The sequence below is a fragment of the Copadichromis virginalis genome, linkage group LG2 (genome assembly GCF_057382275.1).
Source record: "Copadichromis virginalis isolate Kocher_CV1m ecotype Utaka linkage group LG2, C_Virginalis_male_GT1.1, whole genome shotgun sequence".
NCBI lineage: Eukaryota > Metazoa > Chordata > Actinopteri > Cichliformes > Cichlidae > Copadichromis > Copadichromis virginalis.
In genome coordinates this window covers 26,908,006-26,926,093 of record NC_140619.1, presented here as the reverse complement: position 1 = coordinate 26,926,093, position 18,088 = coordinate 26,908,006, and the positions used below count along the sequence as shown (strand labels likewise).

The 18,088-nt window shown below is 40.6% G+C and overlaps 4 protein-coding genes across 7 annotated transcripts; all 4 read left to right on the top strand.

The window, feature by feature from the left end:
• The first annotated feature begins 91 nt into the window (after positions 1-91).
• On the top strand, positions 92-2,788 carry LOC146717448 (tumor necrosis factor ligand superfamily member 13B-like). 3 transcript variants are annotated; one of them, XM_085465904.1, is made up of 6 exons: positions 92-340; positions 468-555; positions 683-739; positions 816-928; positions 1,019-1,148; positions 2,212-2,788. In XM_085465904.1, exons 1-6 carry the CDS (start codon positions 92-94, stop codon positions 2,325-2,327), a joined length of 753 nt encoding a protein of 250 aa, XP_085322030.1. In that variant the 3' UTR covers positions 2,328-2,788. The 3 variants fall into 3 exon arrangements, with proteins under 3 accessions (XP_085322030.1, XP_085322039.1, XP_085322021.1); XM_085465913.1 differs by having other exon boundaries at positions 106-340; positions 816-916; XM_085465895.1 differs by having other exon boundaries at positions 106-340; positions 816-1,148.
• A 368-nt stretch (positions 2,789-3,156) lies between these two features.
• Positions 3,157-5,870, top strand: LOC146717447 (transforming growth factor beta activator LRRC33-like). The gene is made up of 2 exons (XM_085465882.1): positions 3,157-3,266; positions 3,413-5,870. The coding sequence occupies exons 1-2, from the start codon at positions 3,177-3,179 to the stop codon at positions 5,288-5,290; spliced, it is 1,968 nt and encodes a 655-aa protein (XP_085322008.1). The 5' UTR covers positions 3,157-3,176; the 3' UTR covers positions 5,291-5,870.
• Positions 5,871-7,414: 1,544 nt separating this feature from the next.
• On the top strand, positions 7,415-12,782 carry LOC146717446 (uncharacterized). Its single transcript, XM_085476326.1, has 8 exons — positions 7,415-8,060; positions 8,273-8,405; positions 8,487-9,642; positions 9,841-9,971; positions 10,119-10,267; positions 10,504-10,658; positions 11,973-12,058; positions 12,175-12,782. Exons 1-8 carry the CDS (start codon positions 7,920-7,922, stop codon positions 12,252-12,254), a joined length of 2,031 nt encoding a protein of 676 aa, XP_085332452.1. The 5' UTR covers positions 7,415-7,919; the 3' UTR covers positions 12,255-12,782.
• Positions 12,783-13,197: 415 nt separating this feature from the next.
• LOC146717445 (gap junction beta-1 protein-like) lies at positions 13,198-17,321 on the top strand. 2 transcript variants are annotated; one of them, XM_085476343.1, is made up of 2 exons: positions 13,198-13,686; positions 14,549-17,321. In XM_085476343.1, exon 2 carries the CDS (start codon positions 14,563-14,565, stop codon positions 15,388-15,390), a length of 828 nt encoding a protein of 275 aa, XP_085332469.1. In that variant the 5' UTR covers positions 13,198-13,686; positions 14,549-14,562; the 3' UTR covers positions 15,391-17,321. The 2 variants fall into 2 exon arrangements, with proteins under 2 accessions (XP_085332469.1, XP_085332462.1); XM_085476336.1 differs by having other exon boundaries at positions 13,198-14,308; positions 14,549-17,312.
• The last annotated feature ends 767 nt before the right edge of the window (positions 17,322-18,088 follow it).

The following is an 18,088-nucleotide window of genomic DNA, read 5'->3' as shown; positions in this document are numbered from 1 at the left end:
ATGAGTTCCATCTTGAGAGGCAGGGCAAAGATAGTTCCTCATTTTAAAAACTAATTTTGAAACTGAACGTTTAGGTTTCCGGAGTGTACTGATGTGTGACTTCACTCGTTTGAGTAACTTGGGGACTGGGGGGGGACAGCTTGTTAGTCTCAAAATGCTCTATAATGCGTTATTATCACTCACAGCGTTCATGTTTTGTCTCAGTCTTTTCCTGGTGCACAGAGCCAGGGTTTTAGAAAATGATTTTCGCAAACTCCAAGGAGACATAATTCTACAATTAAATCAACCATGTTCTGAGGGAGTCGATGGGAAATTGGCCAAGATGCTTAAAACAAGCGAGGTATGTCACTGATTATACAGGATGGAGTCATCTTGGACATTGTACTACTGAGATTTATACCATTAGTGAGTTGTTCAGATAGCGCTGCAATAATAAATTTTATCGCAAGGCTTTGTTTTTCTCATAGGACATTAAGTCAAGAGTCTTCCAGGAAGCTCTCAGTTCTCTGAAGATATCTTCTAGGAGAGTCAAAAGGGACCCAGGCAGTTCTAGAGGTGGGTCAGAGCTGAGAACTGAAAATATCTTGTTAGTTCCAGTCTAATCTGGTAATGACAGCACAAACAGTATATGCTAAGTTAATAAAAAAATGAAAGTCAAGTGTTTATTTCCTTCTCTTGCCAGCTTCAACAGCATTTCTGCAGTTAAGGGCTGACACTAACAAACGGCCAGACATAAGAGGTAAAACTAAATCCAAGTCGTTGGCTGTACCGTCTGCCATTATTTTGATGAAGCGTATCTTGCCTTTTTCTCACAGGAAATATAACTGTGATCTCTTGGATTGTTTCTGCACAGCGAGGAAATGCAATTTCACAAAAGGAAAACAGAATTGTTGTCCAAGAAGACGGTTATTACTTGGTGTTTGGACAAGTATTGTGTCACTCTAACTCGAGCAGAACTAAATTGATCATGCATATGATTTGTTCCAACCAGTTAGGTAATGTTCTGCTTAATTTGCAGGTTTTGTTTGAAAGCCCAAGCATAGTTATGGGTCATGTCGTTCGAAGTAGGGCCTCAGCTGAAGCCGAGCTGTTGCGCTGCCTGCAAGCGATGCCCGATAGATATCCTGCCAACACATGCTACACTGCAGGTCAGTGAGAGACTGCTGCTGTGGAGGTTTTTTTGCTTTTGGATACAGGCGCTCTCTGTAATACACAGCGCTGTTCCTTCCTCTACTTATCGAGGTCAAATAGGCATATTTTTGAAAATGTTACACTGTTCCTTGAAAGTGGATCTCTCGTGCTGATTTCTAGTTCCACATTTTTATTCTTAGACACTATACTAAAGTAGCTTTGCAATAATTTACAGTTCAAAATAATCCCTGTTCATCTTATATCGGGGCCTTTGTGCAGCTACACAGTTTATTCCAGGTTTTAAGCCTGTGTCGGCCAATAGTTTGAAGCATTTTGAGAGCTGCTATTTTGCACTTTTGGAACCAGACATAACCATAACTGGAGCTTGCTTAGCTTTCTGCAAAGGGTATCTACTTACTGGTGGTAAATAAGAGGCTAATGAATCTCAGGAACTGTAGTAATTCAAACAAGTCAGCAAATTATACTTTTTCATATAATTCAGTTTATAAACGCTCCAAAAGGCCCTAACACCGCAAGTGCAGTCAACTGTAACTTCCTGTGTTGGGACACCTGTCAAGCTGGGCACACCCTGAGTTTTAAATATCACCAGCCTCCATTTAAAAAAGAAAATTCAGCTACCATGCACTAGCTTATCGATAAATTCCCAAATCTTTCTTTTGTGCCAGGCTATAAACATGCTTGTTAATGCTGCACAGGCCTTTTAACTGTAGTACTATACTGTACTATAGAGTATTTGACCTGGTTTTGGTGCCAGCCTCAAGCATCCATTAGACAAACTGCAGTTTTTGGTATTTCTGCACTGGCTCCATTTTTCTGCCCTGGGCAGTGCCCCTCATCTGAAACAAACCCATCAAGCCAACTTCCTAGTGGGGGGGCCACCCCTCATAAAAACCATGAGATGGCCATAATATCCAGGATATCCGACAACATACAAGTCCATTAGCAGAAAAAACAATCCAAAAGTAGCACCAATAGTAAAAAGGCTTTTGTGTATAGCAAACATGTACTGTACGTTTAAATACATTTACACTTTCTGACAGCGTTTGTCCTCTGTTGCAGGCACAGTGCAGTTGCTTCAGGATGACGAGCTAGAACTGGTGATCCCAGACAGGCCCACAGCCCTGATATCTACAGATGAAGACTCAACCTTCTTTGGTGTCATACAGCTGAACTGAGACAAGACAGTAGGAGGATGATAAGGATGCAGCTGACTGTTGCTGGAAGTGGGAAACTGACACTGAGCAGCGTGAGGGCTGTGCAGATATAAAGCAGAGTGGCAGCAGCAGGAAAACTATTTTTCCTGCCAGGCAAATACATTTTTTTCAAATATATATTAGCTTTAAAATGTAGAATTTGGGTGCATGTCCTGGGCTGACTCCCAAAAGTTTGTACTCATATGCCAGCACCTCCTTTCATCAGTCTATTTTAGGCGTGTTCCTTTATACCTTGCTGGGGGCTTCCCTCCTGTTCCACCTACGCGCTGTCTGCTTATTTGTTCCTCTTGTCTATTTTAAAACGCTTTCCGTTTCCAGAGACTTTGTCAGGAACAAACAAATGTATAAATTTATCTCCCAGGAAGTTTCTTGAATACCACAATAAATAATGTATCATCATCTAATTAAAGTTGTTATAAATGGGATAATGTGTCGGTGCAAATTATTTCTCAACTTGTATTTAAAGTGCTAGCAAATTCTAAATGCATTTATCTCTAAAAGTGGCTTCACTTAGCACTAAAAACACAATATGTTTGTCTACAAACCTTTTTTTTTGTTTGTTTTTTTACAAATTATAAGGTTTTCGCTTACATGTGACCTAAGCTTGACAGAAAGAGGCGGTCTACGTGGTCATGTCTTTATTGTCTAAATATAGTATCCACCTTCCCTATCTGGTGGCCACAGCTGTTTTCTCTCTCCCTTTTTTTTGATGAAGCATGGCTATAAGAGGGTGTTGGTGTGTGTGTGTGTGAGTGCATACGAGCTCTGACAACAGCAGTGGTACAGTTTAGCAGCAGCAGCAGAGGGAGAATGGTCAGACATATGTTCTCCAACTTCCTACTACTCTGGTCACTCAGCCATGACCTTTGCGTAACAGGACTGACGTATTATGCTTCGAGGGTAGGTTCAACATGATCAATATAAATGCTAAATGTTTTTAAATTTGCACTATTTATTTATTTCTTAAGCCTACAGAATTGCTGGTTTTGATATTTTTTAAAAGTGCCCCATCTCTGAGGCTCACACTGTGTTCCTTTAATTTCAAGGAGCAGTCCTGGAACAATCGGAATCTCTCTTCTATCCCTGTGGATTTGGATATAAGGATCAGAAGACTGGACCTGTCCAATAACTTCATCAGACAGCTGCACAAGCTTGAGCTGCCTTGCTTGGAGCAGCTGGACTTGAGCAACAACCAGCTGGATCTCATCTCCGAGGGGCTGTTTGAAAACCTGGTTCGACTTGAGCAGCTGAATTTGTCCAGAAACGAACTAAACAACAACCTTGGCAATAACAGCAAAGCCCTCCAATCCCTCAGCGGGCTGAAGGATTTGGACATATCAATGAACGGCCTGAGTGACTTTGCAGCCGAGCACTACCTTAGAAACAAATCCGCCCTCGATCAGCTCAAGATGACCGGTAATGCTTTAACAAGACTTTCACACAAATTATTCACAGAGAGTAAAAGCCTGAGGGCCATTGCTATTGACGACAATCTGATATCTGAGATCGAAGAAGGGACGTTCGAATCACTGATCCAATTAGAGGTGTTAAACTTGGCTAAAAACAATCTTGCGCACATTTGTGATTTTAAATTGCGTCAAGTGAAATTTCTAAATCTGAGCAGAAACTCTGTAGAGTTTTTTGTCACACATGAGGACAGCAGGCTGTACAGGCTTGAAGTTCTTGATCTCAGCCACAACAAACTTCTTTATTTTCCAATCGTTCCGAAAACGAACCATTTGCGGTATCTTTATTTACAGAATAACATGATCGGTTCCTATTCAGAGGCTGCTTTGGTGTCAGAGACAAATTCTCTTTATAGTGAGATTGTAGGTGAAAAAATTGCAATAAAAAACAACCTACACTCAAACTGGAGGCCCATGCCACTGATTTATATTGACCTGAGCTACAACCACTTCAGGTCTTTCCCAATCGAGACTTTAAGCCTATTGCTGTCTTTAGAAACTCTGAATCTCAGCTATAACTGTCTACAAAGCATCATCTGGGATGTGAGAAATGACTCTGACTCAGGACCCCTTCGCCAGCTTTTCTTCCGCTCCCTAAAGCACCTTGACCTGCAAAGCAACAGGCTGGTATATATTTCCCCACCTTTTCTCAGTGCACTCGCACAAATAGAAAGACTAAATCTGCAAGACAACTCAGTCCAACCTTGCACTTCTGCTGATCACTTAGGAAGCATTAACTCAACACAGCAAACAAATCTTGATGACCTTTGTGTTGAATTCGCCTACTTAGGGACTCTAAAACACCTCAATCTTAAAGGAAATGGCATAAAAATGCTTCAGCCTAACACATTTCAGGGGACTTCTTTGGTTTCCCTCAGCCTTGCAAAAAATCCATCACTGGTCATGCAAGAGGGGGCGCTAGAAGGTGTGCAAACAACTCTTCAGTCCTTAATTATCAGTGAGATCAACTTAACCAGCTCTCGTCTGTTGTCTCTACCGTGCATGCCGGCATTAACCCACCTGAACGTATCGAACAACCTGCTGGATACAATTCCCAGAAGTTTAAGTTGTTCTCCCCTGAGAGAAATTGACATAAGACATAATGTTTTTATAACTTTAAACCCTTCGTTGATTCGTGCTTTATCCACAAACCTTACCGTCATGCATATAAGCGGGAATCCTTTCAACTGCTGTGACAACAGATGGTTGATGGTCTTAAATGAGACGGAGATTACAGTGCCCGATATCAGTGAGGCAGAATGCTTTACGAGAGTTAGAAACCTTACGGTGACAGAATATCTGATGAACCCTTCATTGTACTGTTCATTGCGCACAAAGGCACAGGAAGTTCATTTTGGACAAATGATGATAATTGTCTTATTTGCAATTGTTTTGTTAGCAGTTTTCATCATGTTCAGCAGGAAGCTGTGCTGCACACAGAGATCTGTTATGGTGTGAAGTCTCAAATCAGTCTTTTACAGTTTTTTTTTTAGATAATTTTAGACATGCACATGGGCTATGTAAAGTAAGCATACCATAAACTTGGTGGAAAAGTGAAGATTGTGGTTATTGCACATTACAGTCTTACAGGACATACCTGCAAACTTTTCGTGACCTCTGAAGCTAAAATCTTAAACTGGAAATTGGCATTACTGATTCCCAAGTGGTTTGGTTACAGTGCACGTCAAATCAAGAATCACAAGAGTTCGTATCCATTCTTCATCGTGAATGTTTGTTTTGAAACTAAAAGCTTTAGCCAATGGATTACATTTTTATGACGTCTATGAAGCCTTGCAGAACATTCCAAGAGTCACGACTGGACTCCTGAATAATTCAACACAATTGCCATATAGACCCTTGTAAGAGAGCTTTTGTTTAAACATATTGATTTGTATATATTTTTAAATAAGAATGGCTTATTTTGTCTTTATACAAGAAATGTCATTATACCAGCCTGTTCTGTAATATATAATGTGTGGCTCTGACCCTGGAGACTGTGGTCAGATGTTGCAACGGTGTATGGTTTACATAATAAACATGTCGCACTGAATAACCACGATATCGTGCAGTTCTTTATTTAAGAATACCATTCCCCGCATTTCAGTATCTACAAAATAAATCAATGAGGTGGGAAGGTGAACAATTATAGTTGAAATGCCACCAAGTCATAGAATCCTAACTGTAAGGTCATGATCAGAGAAGGTCATCCATTAAGATTGTGAAACTAAGCAACACAACATTAAACTTTGACTTGCATCCTACAATTCTGATCCACTGGCAATGGCATGAAAAGATATTTGAAATTGTAAGCAAGTACCTCTGGATGTACACCAAAAGAAAAAAAAGATATGCCATTGAGCAATCTTTCTTGCTGTCTTCCTATTGGCAAATCCCTCTTCTTGAAACTGATGCAAAGTGCCGTTTTGCAACTGGAACCAGTATATGTGATGTCAGCATTATCACGGGTACAGCAAAACTGCCTATCAATCTAACTCTTGAGCAATATTAACTTTAGTAAAATGTCTGTATTGCCCCACCCACACGTTTCAGCTTCTAGATCAAGTAGCAGCTTGACAAGTTCAAGCAAAGAGCACTTGAAGAAAAGAACACTGTGTGGATAGCATTAGGTGTCAAACCATAGGAATGCAACAAGTAAATTGTATTCATTCTTCTTCTTGGTGTTGATAGTTACTGGCATTTAGACATTAGCAACAGCTTGCATGCAAAGTTGCACGACTTTCTGTTTCTACCTCTACACCAGGGGTGCCAAACACATGGCCCCTGGGCCAGAATCAGACCGCCAAAGACTCCATTCTGTCCAACTAGACAGACTTGGAAAAAAATTGAGAAAAAGGGCATAAATTTGGGACTTTTAACTGTATTTTCTATAAGGTTGACAGCTTTTTCTACTGATAAGGACCTCCTTCGTAACCATTCATAACACACCAAAGTAACTAAATAATAGATAAACAGTTAAATGCAATATCTACAACTGAAACTTCTATCTTTTTAAAGAGGGTCCACAGTTAGAAAGTCATAGTCTGTTACATCCAGTACTTACAATATGGACAGATTTCTTCCATTTAATACAGCAGCATTTCTTTATCGTGTAGAAAAACTGAGACATTCTGCTTAAAATGTACTTCTTTTTGTTATATGAAGATATCTGAGAAATTCAATGGATGGTTAAACTTCTTATGGATCAAAGTGGGCTCTATGCAGCCCACTATGTCAAATGAGCTTGACATCCTTGCTCTAGACTGTCAAATGCTGTCTGATAAAAAAAAAAAGAAGTTCTAAATTCTTTTAATTGTTAATTTAATTGGAAATGAAAATAAAAATCAAACATGCACTATGAAAGATGTCTGAAATCTATTTTTTTTAAATCATTTTAAAAACAGATGTAGACGCAAAGTACTTTAGAGACAGGCACATTAGCAAAAAAAAAAAAAAAAAAAAAAATCAACATTCACATTTCCCTCATTCACAGTAATGCTGTTCCATACTACAAATATTGGTATCGATCCAATACCAAGTAAATGCAGGGCCAGGATTGGTTACTATTTGTTATTCGGGTAGCTAATTGGGGGAGAGTAGTATGCCATGAATTATCGTTTTAATCACTACTATATCAATGATTACTTTCCACAATAATCAGTTAACGCAACAAAACACCACTTTCAGCTTTTCAGGTCTTTTGAAACGGAGTCTTTGGAGACCTGGAATGCAAGTTTTTCTGTCTCTAAACCACACAAAAAGGTTTGGACTTTCTTCATAGTGCATATTTGAGGTTTATTTTTCGATCCATTCCGCCCACCTCTACTGGCTGGGGCCTCTTCTCAAGATGGCGGCCTGGCATTGGTGGAAAAAGGAGTGGGATACATTTTTATGACAACCGGGTTTTTAAAGAAGAAACCGAGGTCAAAAAGTAGACTAAAAGGAATCGTTCCACTATGGTAATTTGCGGAACCCCCAAGAAAATCTATGAAAAGAAAAGGACCGTCAAAGTCAGGAATAATAACGCTAATTGGCTAGCTAACTAGCCGCTAACTAGCCACCAGTCATACTGGCAGGGGTCACGCACGCCATGGCTCCTCACCAGCTGGCTGTCACCCTTCAGTCGGCGCCCTCCATGATTTCCCAGAAAGTGCAGTTAACTTACCAGCTGTTCTTGCTGGAAAATGCCCGGAATAAACTTGAACAAGACCTTCGCAACTTCACCATCAAGGTAAAGCTAGCTGGCAAGCGAGCGACTAATTAATGCATTTACTTACATTAGCTGATATTGCTAAGACCAATGGAAAAAGGTACAGTGTGTTCGTCATTACAAAAACGTGAAATATCAGCTGACTGCCAAAATTGGTTTCCTCTGAACTAATAAACACAATGTATGTGTATTTTTAAATAAACCACACAAATTTCCCCCTTTTTTACAACCAGGCCTATAAAGATGTCCAAGGTTACCTGAATTCATCTTGTCCCAGGAACTTGTTCAGCGATCTCTCAAAAGCTTTAGATGTGAAATGTCAAACAGTCGCAAAGCTTTCAGCTTCATTAAAGGACCTCACAGCTGGTAAGTTATAAATTAATCGTATAGCTACAGATGGATAAGTAACTGTATTAATAAACCTCTGCTGCCTGCTTTCCCTGTCAGACCCGCAGGTTTGTCTTCTTCCTAAGGTTAAAAATGGAGTCAGCGGAAATCAGATACAGCAGCTTGGCATCAAAGAGATTCAGATTACAGATGTTTTTAAGTTTGGGCCCATGTTAAAGAACTCGCTGATGGCGAGCTCAATAGCAAAAGCAATCCAGGTACTGGGAGCCACGGTGTCTCTTCAGCAGCTACAACGCTTCCTCACCTCGAAGCCTGCGGCAGGCTATCAGGACAACATGATATGCAGGCGTTCTTCAAGCCTCACCAGCACTGTTTTGACTTCAAGTTGTGATTTTAAGGTTGAAGAAAAGCAGGTTGATTTTGAGGAGAAGAGCCAAGTGGATGCTGGGATTTTTCCACCTGTCACTGATGAGAGCCGTGACAGAAGTGCAGAGAGGCCTCAAATACTTTTACCTCCCTTAAAAGCTGTTTTCCCCGAGCTCAGTAACCCAAAACCCATGAACACCACACCACTATTACACTGGGGATGTGAAGATGATGTCAAGGTGCAACACCAAAAACAAACATCCTCCCAGCTGCTGCACTTCCTCAGAGCAAAAGTTAAAAACATGGGTTCACTGGAGGTCACGGCCATGGAGTGGGCTAAACGTGCATACAGTTCAGATTTACAGCAGCCTGTGTCACCTACCATTACACCACAAAAAGACCAGTTCAGTCACGTTGTCACCGATCTGGTAGAAGTTCTTGCTCCAAAAACTTTGAATGCAAAGTTTGAAACCCGAGCCCCAGTCTTCAGAGTGAAAAAAGCCGAGTCAAGTGGCTCTCTCATCTATAGTTGCGTGATTGCAACACAAACTGAACTCTGGGATATTGGAGACATCTTCGCAGAGGTAGTGGAGAGGGTCTCTGATCCTGGTCCCTTGGGAAGTGAAGACTGCCAAAATATAACTACTCAGCCAGAGATCGTGGGTGTGAATATCCACTGGAAACCCAAAAGTCCCAAGTGCGCAGAGCCTGAACGTGATAACAGTTCTGATGGTGCGAAAATGGCAACAACCAACAGTTTAAAGATTCCCGATTTCCAAATCCGAAGATTTGAAGAGACTGAGGTTGTGGTGTCTCACATTGTGAGTCCGAGCAACTTCTACATCCAGCAGGCAGACTCCCATGAGAAGCTACAGGCCTTTGCCACAGAGTAAGTCATTCATTGCTGAGGCTAAACTTAAGTCTGCTTTTTCTCAGATTTTCCCGCTGATTCACTGATGACATTTTCAGAACTTAAAGAGCCATTTATGCCTTTTATTCATAACCGTTTTCTTTGTAGATTTTTTTTTTCTTTTTTAATAACCCACATGTTTCTGGTCATCATCATTATTATTTTCATTTGGCACAGCTGGAAAGCCAGTAGTTCAAATGCTGTGCAGAACTGCATTCCAGATATTGGAACCGTAGTAATGGGTTGGGTCGCCGAGCGAGAACAATGGTGCAGGAGCCAGGTGATAAAGATATGTGGCGTGAGCAGAGGTGGGTTCTGTCCTTGTGTTGAAATGTTTTTGCAGATGTATGCCTCTAGATGGTAGCAGTGTCACTTTGTTTTCCTGGTAGCCACTTGGGAATATCACACTGGATTTTTAGTCTTGCTTTGTATGCTCTCTGTCTTTTGGATGTAAGATGGTGCTGGGACAGAGACATCCATCAAGGTGGAAGTGAAAAGGTTGGACTATGGTGACACTGCCTGTCTGTCACTGTCAAATATAAAGGAGCTGACCCCTGAAATGGCTACTATACCACTTCAGGCTGTGCAGGTTTCACTGACTAATGTAAGTGGATTTACAGTACACCTGCATGGACATGTAAAAATATTCAGAGAGAGTCATACGGACTGTCCCTGCCAGAGTTTGCATACATGGAAATGTTAAAAAGCTGTGCTGTGAGAGTGTGGGCTTAATTATTTGCATTTGTCCACTATTAGTCACAGCGTTATCTGTTACTTGGTGAGAAAAGGAAATGAATTATCTCAGTTCATGGTATTTTGTGTGTATTTCCTACCCCTTAGGTGATGCCTCTGAATGGGAGAGATTGGTCTGAGGAGGCAGTCGGCTGGTTCAAAGCGACTGTACACAACAGGACCCTCTATGCTAGGCTGTACCCACAGGAAGGCAAAGTTACAGTCGAGCTGTTCATGGAGAAGGGAAAGCTCGGAGCCATGAGGTATCGAAACATAAAGCACAGTCAATTAATTGTGGCGTAAAAAGTTTCAGTGGACAGAATTTTAACAGTAAAAAAATTATTACGTCACCATTAAACAATGTAAATTGTTAAATTAAGAAGTAGCATGGTGACTGTATAGTAATGTGAAAAAGTCTTGAGCCACAACCCATTTCTTTTTCCTTTCCTTTCATGTATTTTGCTAGGAAAACAAGTGCAGCAGTTTGTTGAAACATATGCAAACATACCTGGAAATGCAGGAAATAAGGCAAAAACAGAGTTTGCACAATTCTTACAAATTTCAAAATCAATATTTGGAATGACCACTTATCATTTTGAATGCAGCGTGAACTCTTAGGCAGCTTCCTTGTCACTTCTTTAAATGGTCTTCAGGAATAGTTCTCCGGGCTTCTTGAAGGTCATTCAGCACTCTTCTTGGGAAGTTTGCTGTCCTTTTGTTCTGTCGAGATGATCCCACACTGCTTCAGTAATCTGCTTTGAGGCAGCCAGTTCATTACTGACTGCGGTTTTCTATCCAGGTATCCTTTTACTGTATTAGCAGTGACATTGGGATTATTGTCATGCTGATTGGCCATCTTCAGTTGGATGCCTTGCAGATGGCATTGCATGGTGGTGGATCAAAATCTTAACAGTACTCATCAGTCATGACAAGATCCCCAGTACCTCTGGCTGAAACTCTTTTTTCCGTTTCCTCTGTTAAGCTTTGTTTATTTATTTATTTATTTATTTTTAATATAAGTTTGCTTGGCTTGAAATGGAACCTCAAACCATGACGGCACCAGAAGTTTCATCCTCATAAGACCTTGTCGCCACAGATTTTGCCTGCTACTTCTTTTGTACTCTTCTTGTCCAGTTTGCCCAAAGTCTTTTGAGGACACACTGCACTCCATGCTGAAATATGCTAAGTGTTAAGTTCATAGCTCTTTAGGAATCACCTTGTTGATGCAAAAATATTATTATGCCTGTTAAACTGTTATCTTTGGCATTTTTCATAGATTCAGCAAAAGAAACGGGAAAACATAAACAGGCAACAGGCTGTAGTTTACTTTTTCTTTTTTCTTTTCTTAATGCTCAAATCATTTAAAGGCCACAGTGTTGGGTGGCTTAACAAATGTTCCTCTTAAAATGAGCAAAAAAGCAGCAAGGGTTCAAAGAAACACTTTGTTGTCCAGGCTTTCAGAAAGACTTTTGCACAGCACTGTTTCTGTTTGTGCCACAAATAGGCAAAATACAATCATCTACTCTACATTCAAAAAGGACCAATAAGTAATGAACACACTTAACACATCATTTCAGGAGGGGTGCTTCATTGTCTTTGAGACTGGCCCAGAATGGACACGCCATCCACAGCAAACTTAAGAAGACCAGTCTCATCAAAAGAAGTAAGTTACATTATATTTTAAAAATGCATTTTCTCTAAGAGTCCACACTACACTAATATACTTCAATGCGATGTGTTTATTCCTCATTGTCACCGCTCTATGTTGATATTTTGTAGACAGTGTTCAGCTTAAAGCCCAGAAACAGGACTCTGACTGGGAGAAGTATCTCATATCATGCTACACTCAAAGGAAGTAGTTCAGGTGTGTGTGTGTGTGTGTGTGTGTGTGTGTGTGTGTGTGTGTGTGTGTGAGAGAAAGAAAGAAATTAAAAGTAGATTTATAAAGGATTAACTGGACTAGTACACATTAAGTCATGTTTTTCTTTTGTATCTCGAGCTTTTATTCTTTATGTACAGGGAAAGCATACAAAGCTAGTTTTGCTTGTTTTATTTTGACTGTATAATTTAAAGATATTGGTTAACCTGTTCCATTTTGCTGTGTTTAAGAACAGAACTGTATTTCAAGTCCTGATTATTTTTAGCCACTAGACAGTGCCTGCTCAGTCTGATTACCCGCTTTCTATTAAGTTGTATTCATATCTATATTATTACCTTATCTGCATGGTACAACAGGTCTTTTTTGGTTTTGTTTTTTAAATGTATAATTTTTCTTTGATCACAGAAAAGCTTTGCTGACTTAATAATATTGTTCTTATGCAATGGCAAACCTATCATTATTTGTGCAGATTTGCCTTTGAAATAAAGATGTGTTTGCTACAATTGCACATTTGTGTCTCTTCCTTGTGTAGAGAGAATGTAAATGAGGTGCAGTTCATTCAGATTATTAGCAGGCCACCCAAACCCTCCCACTACGGCCTGCGAGTGATGCAGGAAAACCCATGGCACAGTGAGCCACTGTGTGTCATCTGATTGTACATGACAAACGACCACGTTGTGTTGCCGTAAATCATGGTTTCTACTGTTACGTGGAAGGGGGTGTGACCACAACTAACCTGTTGACGGTGCTATGTAAATAATAACTTTTAATATGAACCATTTGGTAACATGTTATATTGGACCTAACTGGACTAACCTGTGTGACTGGGTTAATATATTCTTGTGCTAGTATTGTTGGAATTAAAAAGTCTAGGTAACATCAAAAATTAAAGCTGTATTTTATTTGCAAATGACAATTTAATCAAATCAATCTTTTAAAGTGCTGTAGCATTCAAATTAGCCACTCCATTAGACTATGCAGTAGTTCCCTAGTTCATATATAATCTGTGTGAATTCGTAAACCTGTTAATGTCGCAGCAGCAGTGACTCGGGTCAACAGCGTCCTTCACTTCCCTGCCCTGCCAAGCACAATAAATAATGTGGCAGGCTGAGGCCTTTTGTGTCCACACAGATTCTTTCTTTTGCCCCGGGGTAGGCGGAAATCGAGGCGTTTGATCTGAATTCTGAAAGAGTCTTGTTGCAGCCCCATAAAGGGTGCCATTGTATGTAAATAGTTTATATAAGAGCATATGACCGCTACGGTGCAGGGCAGTGGCTAGTGGCGGAGGAATGATTAGCATTTTCCAAACGCATGGTGTTCTCAATCCAGCCTTTTGGCTCGCTAAAAAACACAAATTTGAATTTATTTCTTCCCATTTTGTACACATTTTTGTGTACCACCAGCAGCTGAAGGTAAAAATTCATGTTATCTCCTTTCTAATTGTTTTATACTAACATTCAGTGAGAGGTTGGATTTGGGGTGAGTGATGACTGACATGCCCCAGTGACTTGACTTGGCAAATACTTGGCATGCTTACGGTCTCATCATCATTCCCTTTATGGTAGCAATGTTTTACTGAATATGCTTTAAAAGTCACATAATTTTAAGATCTGTTAAAGGAAAACCTTAAAGAACATAGCTATTCTCAAACAATAGAGATCTCTCAAGGGGAAAAAAAAAAAGGAAAGCCTCAATGAGATGCATGTCTTGCTGCTCCCTTGGAGAAATTTGCTGGCAGTCTGTCAGTCTGTCTGCAGTTGGGCTGTAAGCCAGCCTGGGAGTAGAGTATTAATACGGGATGAGCATATCACGTGGTTCTGCAAATGTTTTGCAATTGGTTTCAACCTGTTGCGTCTTCTGACGGTGCATGATGGCAGGCCATCGCCCCTGTTTTTATACAGCCGGCAGGCTACTTGGCAATTCTTGTCTGTTGTTCCTGACTGCCAAATCCGGCTTGATGCTCAGGTCATACTTCAAGATGGTCATCTTTGGACCCGGTGCTGCTTACGCCGCTTGCACCGCCGGCTGAGCCTGGTAAACCTCTAACTACTCATGTTACACCGGTTCGATTTTTTCTGAAATGCTAAGTTTTGTGTGCAGTTATAGTCTAAAGACCTTATTTAACTGGCAAGCCATTGTGACTTCATGCCAGTAATAAAAAAGGGAGTAAATTTTCTTAGTAATTAGAATTTTGGGTGATTTTTAGATGCAAAGCATCCCACACATGTAACTGCCTACACCTGTAAAAACTTATATTAATCCCCTTTTCCCCAGACCTGGAGTCGAAAATGAACTGGGGGTCCTTTTATGCCGTGATCAGCGGTGTAAACAGGCACTCTACTGGCATCGGACGCGTCTGGCTGTCTGTCATCTTCATCTTCCGCATCCTGGTCCTGGTGGTTGCTGCGGAGAGCGTCTGGGGCGATGAAAAGTCCGGCTTCACCTGCAACACCCAGCAGCCCGGCTGCAATAGCGTCTGCTACGACCAGTTCTTCCCAATTTCACACATCCGTCTGTGGGCACTCCAGCTCATCCTGGTCTCCACCCCTGCACTCTTAGTGGCCATGCACGTAGCCCACCGAAGGCACATCGACAAGAAGATCCTGAAGAGGGCAGGCCGCAGTAGTCCCAAAGAGCTGGAACACATCAAGAACCAGAAGTTTCAGATCACGGGCGCTCTGTGGTGGACATACATGATCAGTATCATCTTTAGAATAATTTTCGAAGTGGCTTTTCTCTACATCTTTTACTTGATCTATCCTGACTTTAAGATGGTGCGTTTGGTGAAATGTGACTCATTCCCTTGCCCCAATACGGTGGACTGCTTTGTCTCCAGACCGACAGAAAAGACCATATTCACTGTGTTCATGCTGGCAGTGTCTGCGGTGTGTGTGCTGCTCAACCTGGCAGAGGTGGTGTACCTCATAGGCAGGGCCTGTAAACGGTCCTTCCGCAGCTCTGAAGACGAGTCAAAGTTACCATGGATAAGCCAAAGATTGTCCACTTACAAGCAAAATGAAATCAATCAGCTGATAGCAGATCATTCTCTCAAGTCTAAGTTCACTGTGACCAAAAAGAGCCCAGCCGAGAGGGGTGAGAGGTGTTCTGCTTTCTGAGACTCTCTTGAACTAATAAGCAGTAACCTCACCTGACCACGTAGTATCTCATGCATTAAAGTCACATATATACTGTGTATTAGGTCAATTTCAGCTTTTTGGCTATTTATTTATACATAATTCAGTCAGTGGATCTTAGATACTTGTTTTTATCTGTTCATTTTTACTCACAAATATTGGCTGCCGTTCTCGCCTAAACTAGAGTCTGTAGTGAAGGTTTAAAGACCAAACTGGTGCTTAAGAACATTTTAACTCAAATCCAAGGTGGCTGTTGTTACAGTAAAACCAAGCTTACCTTGATTAGATCTTTAGGGTTTTTTTTCTTTGTTTTTCTTTTTTCTGGATTCCACAATGCTTCTGAAGGCTTCCATTATATTATTTTTTTAGTATAAATAGCAGTTTGTCAAGTTGTTGACAAGCTTAGGCTGACTATTAGTGTGATGCCTTGTTTTTGTAACAGCCGTATTGTTGTTGCAGCTCAGTATTCTTAGAAGAATAAAACAGGTGTACAGAATTGTTGTTGAATATGAGCAATTTAAAACATACCAGTTATAATTGGTGCAAAAAGTCTGTAAAGATTGCTGTTTGGAAAAGGGTTTGTAATCTGTACATAAGTCCACACCATAGCAGATCATTCGATACTGAAATTTAAGAAAATTGTGGACGCCACGATTCCAAACTAAACAAACGAAAACACGTAATGGTAAAAGTCAACCGAAATGCTCTGAAACATCACTTTGGTCCTTTAAAAATCAGAGGTTATTGAAGGAGTTGAAATGCTGGATGAGAAATTCAAAAAATGAAACCATTAGAAGCTAGTGGATGTATAGGAAAGCACATATAAATGGGTAAAATGACTTGAACAGCTGTTAACAGTATGGTGGTTAGATTTTATTTGATGGTCACTGATTTTTTCTGAACTTAATGTAGACCGCTTGTTGCTACAGTTGGTGCTAGAAAATAAATTTTCAATTCAAAACAAAACAATGTAATACTGTCCAAACATGATTGCCATGTCATCACCGGTGCCTGTAAGCCACAGTGTTGAAACCAGCTGCCTAATATCATGCCATCAAAAGAGCTCAAATGCACTGAAGCATGAAACTTCGACTTTTTGAAGTTGTGTGTCTGGAGAGTTTGGAGGCCAGGTTACTACCTTGATCTGTTGTGTTCAGATGGTAGCACTCTCACGCATGGAAAGAAGTTTCCACAGAGAACACTGTTTTGTAAGGATGTTCAACCATCAGCGGTTTTAATATTGTGGCTTCTACATGTGTGTTCACTTTGACTTGTCGGTAAACCTTCATCAATTTTCAGCTCATAATCCCCAAAAAGTTAAAAATGTCGGTGTTAGTCCTTTCCGCTTGTCTGCAGAGGTACCTCAGCTTAGAATTTGTCCAGTCTCATTACTGCAGATATATCCTTGAGTTAGAATACCTTTCCTTACTTTTCATCTTTGTAAAATTTTCTTCCAGTGGGCTTAAATAAATGTTTGCAGCTGACGTACTGTTTAACAGACCCTAGTATTAACCATCACGATATATTAGTGAACATCTCACTTGTCCTGTAAATGTAAATAAAATGTAAAGTAGCTGTTTATACAAATCGTTTGCCATGTGTGCGTGTAACATACAAAAAACCCTTTCTAAATGCACCTGTAGCATTTTACATCCAGGTAATCAACCCTGATAAACTATACAATGGGTTGAAACAGTGTACATTGTGGATTATGAAGAAATAAACTGGCAGATAATATGAAATTATTTAGCAAACATGCAGTGTGTTGTTTCTTTGAGTACCTGATGAAATAATGAAATATGTCTGAAGTGAGTTGTTGTGTTTAGTAGCTAGGATTTTAACTCATTGAAACTCCGCTTTTTTAATAAATACATTTACCCCTTTCCTGTCACTGTGATTTGGAACTTCAGGATGCCAGTAGTTGTTCATCTCCAAATCATTCCTGCACCACCACCATCCCATCTCCACCCCCATGATAGGAAAAGAGACCCTTGTGATATATTTAGATCTCGGGAACACTTGTGGCCAGACAGACTTAGCAGACAAGATCATTGGCCAGCTGCCCTGTCACTCGCCGTAGCATGCGAGCAGGGGTTTGTTTAATAGTTTACACTGGACAGTGCACACCGTGCCAAATTTAACCGAGGGGGGAGGGAGGGTCAAGGGAGAGCAGGTTTGTTGGTTGGTTCTTTGGTTGAGTGTGTGTGCATATGTGTGCTGTGGCCGGCTAAAGACCCCTGGGCCTGGATTCTGATTTCTGCGAGAGTTGTATTTGAAGACAGAAGACTGAGTCACTGAGCTTGTCGGCGTGGAACTAAGTTTGTGGCTCGCAAGAGTCTGCTTTTCCTGTCCATTCAAGGGCATTGTTGGGGGTCCTAAGATTAGTGTTGCACTGAGGCCAGTCGGTAAAGCAGTGAGGCCTCATGGACCCTGCCAGACGTGGGAAGCTTTGCCACAGAGGATGTATGAGCTGACACGGTGACTTTCTCCAGTAAATGTAAGTTTTCTGTGATTTTTTTTTTTAACTTTATGCTTTATAGACTGAAATATTTGTTTCTTCAGGAGTTTAAATTATAGTCCTAAACCTAAAGTTAACTTATTAATGGTTCATGCTGTGGCCAAATGCTGTAAGTGCAGGTTAACAGCTGTCTTATGTGAGAACAGAAGTTGAAGTTGTTTC

Bases quoted from the DNA above. Each gene is read 5' to 3' on its own strand.
- LOC146717448 (XM_085465895.1), top strand. From the start codon at position 155: ATGCTCTATAATGCGTTATTATCACTCACAGCGTTCATGTTTTGTCTC. The intron at 341-467 runs GTATGTCACTGA...TTTTTCTCATAG, and splicing joins AGATGCTTAAAACAAGCGAG to GACATTAAGTCAAGAGTCTT. The intron at 556-682 runs GTGGGTCAGAGC...TTCTCTTGCCAG, and splicing joins GGACCCAGGCAGTTCTAGAG to CTTCAACAGCATTTCTGCAG.
- LOC146717447 (XM_085465882.1), top strand. From the start codon at position 3,177: ATGGTCAGACATATGTTCTCCAACTTCCTACTACTCTGGTCACTCAGC. The intron at 3,267-3,412 runs GTAGGTTCAACA...TTTAATTTCAAG, and splicing joins TGACGTATTATGCTTCGAGG to GAGCAGTCCTGGAACAATCG.
- LOC146717445 (XM_085476343.1), top strand. From the start codon at position 14,563: ATGAACTGGGGGTCCTTTTATGCCGTGATCAGCGGTGTAAACAGGCAC.
- LOC146717446 (XM_085476326.1), top strand. From the start codon at position 7,920: ATGGCTCCTCACCAGCTGGCTGTCACCCTTCAGTCGGCGCCCTCCATG. The intron at 8,406-8,486 runs GTAAGTTATAAA...TTTCCCTGTCAG, and splicing joins ATTAAAGGACCTCACAGCTG to ACCCGCAGGTTTGTCTTCTT. The intron at 12,059-12,174 runs GTAAGTTACATT...GATATTTTGTAG, and splicing joins GACCAGTCTCATCAAAAGAA to ACAGTGTTCAGCTTAAAGCC.